Source organism: Rhea americana, unplaced genomic scaffold (assembly GCF_003343005.1).
Source record: "Rhea americana isolate MKP2758 unplaced genomic scaffold, rheAme1 scaffold_652, whole genome shotgun sequence".
Classification (NCBI taxonomy): Eukaryota; Metazoa; Chordata; class Aves; order Rheiformes; family Rheidae; genus Rhea; species Rhea americana.
The window spans coordinates 6,554-9,470 of record NW_028186815.1 but is presented as its reverse complement, the minus strand read 5'-3'; the positions used below and the strand labels follow the sequence as shown (position 1 = coordinate 9,470).

The window sequence follows — 2,917 nt, the reverse complement described above, 5'->3', positions numbered from 1 at the left end:
TCCCAGTGCCCCGTACTGGGGCGACCAGCACCTCCCAGTGCCCTGCACCAGCACCTCCCAGTGCCCCGTACTGGGGCGACCAGCACCTCCCCGTGCCCTGCGCCAGCCCCCTGCACGGGGGCACCCAGCACCTCCCACCAGCGCAGTGTGGTTTAGGTAAAATGCACCTCTTCTGCTGCAATTACACAGTAATCAAACTCAATTACAGAGTCACCAAGCTAATCCCACCTGCGAATACCGCGTACGGCCGAACACCAGGTCCCAGGCCCGTCCTTTACTGACAGCCGCCTCCCAGAGCAAGTGTTGGAGGCCAGTTACAGGTATCGTCACACAGAGAAACCTCCTCCTACCAGCAGCTTTCCCCCAGCCCGTTTCCCTTCCAAGGAGAAGGCGGCCACGGTGAGCGCCGGCGCGAGGCAGCGCGGGCGGCCGCCACGGCTCACACGGTGGCCTCGCTCTCGGCCGGCTCGTCCTCCTCGAGCAGGCTGTACGAGGCGTGCGTCTGGAAGGGGCGCTGCAGCGGGTGCGCCAGCAGCTTGGCCATGCAGTTGTGCAGCTCCACCGCCGGCCCCGTCAGCAACACCTCGTACTTGTAGTTGGTGCCTTTGGTGTCCAGGTTGCTGAAGAAGGCGTACATCTCCTGCGAGGGCGCACAGGGAACRCGTTGGGCACGGGCGCACCCTCGGCGGCACGCGCAGGGCTGAGACACCCCATCTGGCACCTACCTTCCAGTTTGTCTCGTCATCTTTATCTTCCACCCCGTTGTGGATATAAACCACGTCAAAGAAGAAGTAGGGGCACTGCAGCATCTTCTGCAGGGGGAAACTGAGCTGCAACTTGGCCACCAGCTCCATGAGGGAGCCAATTCCCAGCGCCCTTTCTCCTGGGGGAAAGCCCCCGCGGCAGCCCAGGAGCATCACCTGGAGCAGGGCCTGCCGGGAGCTGCCAGCGCTCAACGCCGGGCCCATCCGGGCTGCCGGGCACGGTGGCAGCGGCACCCACCTTCATGTGCTCCGTGGCGCAGAACTGGGGCTGGCAGCCGGAGCGGCTGAACACCAGGATGGTGCGGACCACGTAGGGCGGCGGGATGGTCTGCACGTTCTCCGTCACCGGCAGCTCGATCTTCTGCTGGCTGCACCGGCGGGAGGGGGAGGCTCAGAGCGGCTGCGGCGTCCGGCCGGGCGGCGCCGCTTGGCCCCCAGGCACCGCCGAGCCGCAGGAAGGGGCTCGCCGGCTGCCGGCAGCCGAGCCGGCACAAGCCCCCTCTCGCCAAGAGTTAACCAGTTACGCGGGAAACCTGGGGCAGAGCTGAGGCTGGACTGAAAAAGCAGCAGCTGCCCCAGGAACTACTTGGGTTAAAGGTCTGCTGCCTTCCCACAGAAGGGCAGAAAACTCATGGCAGCGAGGGAGCCGGCGGCCGGGATTGCCACCCGCCGGGCAGCCGTCCGCGCCCCGCGGAGCTGTACTTACATGAGGTTGAAGAGTCCCTCCAGATCTGGAGCCCAAGCTAAGGACCAGACCTTGGATACAGACCCCCGTCCCGCACCGCAGGGACGTCCCCCGCACCCAAACCCTGCGGCCCGGCCAGCACCGGGACGCCCGAGGAGCTCCCACGGGGAGGGCAGCGGAGGCCACCACGTGCAGCTGGCACGACGGTGGTGCAAACACCAAGAAACGGGTGTCTGAAAGGCCGTGAGATCCTGGCACTAAACCCCAAATTTGGGGATTTAGGCACCCGGTTTAGCCCTCTGCAGCTGCTGCAGCCTCCGAGCCTGATGCTCATCCGCAGGGACGGCACGGCTAATCCGGCCGGGAATGCAAGGCTGCGGGATCTGCTGCCATCTGCAGGCACAGGGTCCAGAAGGACCCGGCTGCGGGACCGGCACAGCCACGCTGCTCCAGGCACCGCGAGCCGCTGCAGGATACTGAACGACTTGCACACCACCGTCTCCAGGTCGTAGAGGCAGCTGCAGACCTCACGGGGGTCCGAGGTGAAGCCTGAGAGCTGAGAGGAGATGGGGTGAAGGGGGTGCGGAGCCGCCGGCCCGGCTCGGCCGCCGCGGCCCCGGCCCCGCTCACCCACGTGGCGTCGTTGTTCACCACCACCAGCGCGAACTCGTGGCACTTGTCGATCTTGTGCTTCGTCCGCACGAACATCTCGATCATCTTCTGGGAGATGTTCAGCGCGTTGGTCTTGGACCTGCCGTGGGCGCCCGGCGTCAGCAGAGAGCAGAGCTGGCCCCCGGCACCGCCGCGGCCCCCCGTTGCACCCGCGGTGGATCGGGGGTCCCGGGGCTGCCGCCAGCTCAGCCGAGCAGGAGCCGCCCCTGCCCACGGCCCCGCTCACCCRTTGAAGGACTCCAGCTTGGGCAGGGACATCTCCTCCGACAGGTCCAGGCAGATGATCTGCACGAGAAAGCGGTGGCCTGAGCGTCCGGCACGCCGGCGACGTCCCCCCRCCGCGGCCCCCCAGCACTCACCACCTTCTCGGGGCAGTTCACCCGCGGCGTCTTCACCTGCACCTCGGTGGGGTGCGCGGGGCCGGGCCAGGCCTTGCCGTCGGGCGCCGTCGTGCCCTGCGGGCTGTCGTCGGCGCTGGCCGCCTCGCCCTCGCCCTCGCTGCGGTTGCCCACGCTGGCCTGGGCGCTCAGCGCCCGGTCCTCGGCGCCCTCGGGGTTGGAGCGGGTCCTGGGCCGCTGCTCCGTCGCCTTCTCCTCCTCCTCCTCGGTCGTGCTGCCCGGCTCCGACGTGTCCATCCCGCAGCCGCGCTCCATGGGCGGGTCCGGCACGGCGCTGCACGCGAGCCGCCGCTGCAGCCCACGCGCCCCGTTGCACCCTGCGCCTCCCATCCACGCAACGCCCCGCCCCACGCACCCCCCTGCTCTGTGCAACCCGTTTATGCACCCCCCCAGCCCAG

At 68.2% G+C, this 2,917-nt stretch overlaps 1 protein-coding gene across 1 annotated transcript; it reads right to left on the bottom strand.

Annotated features, from left to right (window-relative positions):
- Positions 1 to 259: 259 nt before the first annotated feature.
- Positions 260 to 2,860, bottom strand: BABAM1 (BRISC and BRCA1 A complex member 1). The gene is made up of 8 exons (XM_085320733.1): positions 2,481 to 2,860; positions 2,348 to 2,406; positions 2,080 to 2,200; positions 1,927 to 2,005; positions 1,471 to 1,495; positions 1,003 to 1,132; positions 726 to 812; positions 260 to 640 (listed from the first exon to the last, which is right to left on the bottom strand). The coding sequence occupies exons 1-8, from the start codon at positions 2,847 to 2,849 to the stop codon at positions 440 to 442; spliced, it is 1,071 nt and encodes a 356-aa protein (XP_085176859.1). The 5' UTR covers positions 2,850 to 2,860; the 3' UTR covers positions 260 to 439.
- Between the last annotated feature and the right edge of the window lie 57 nt (positions 2,861 to 2,917).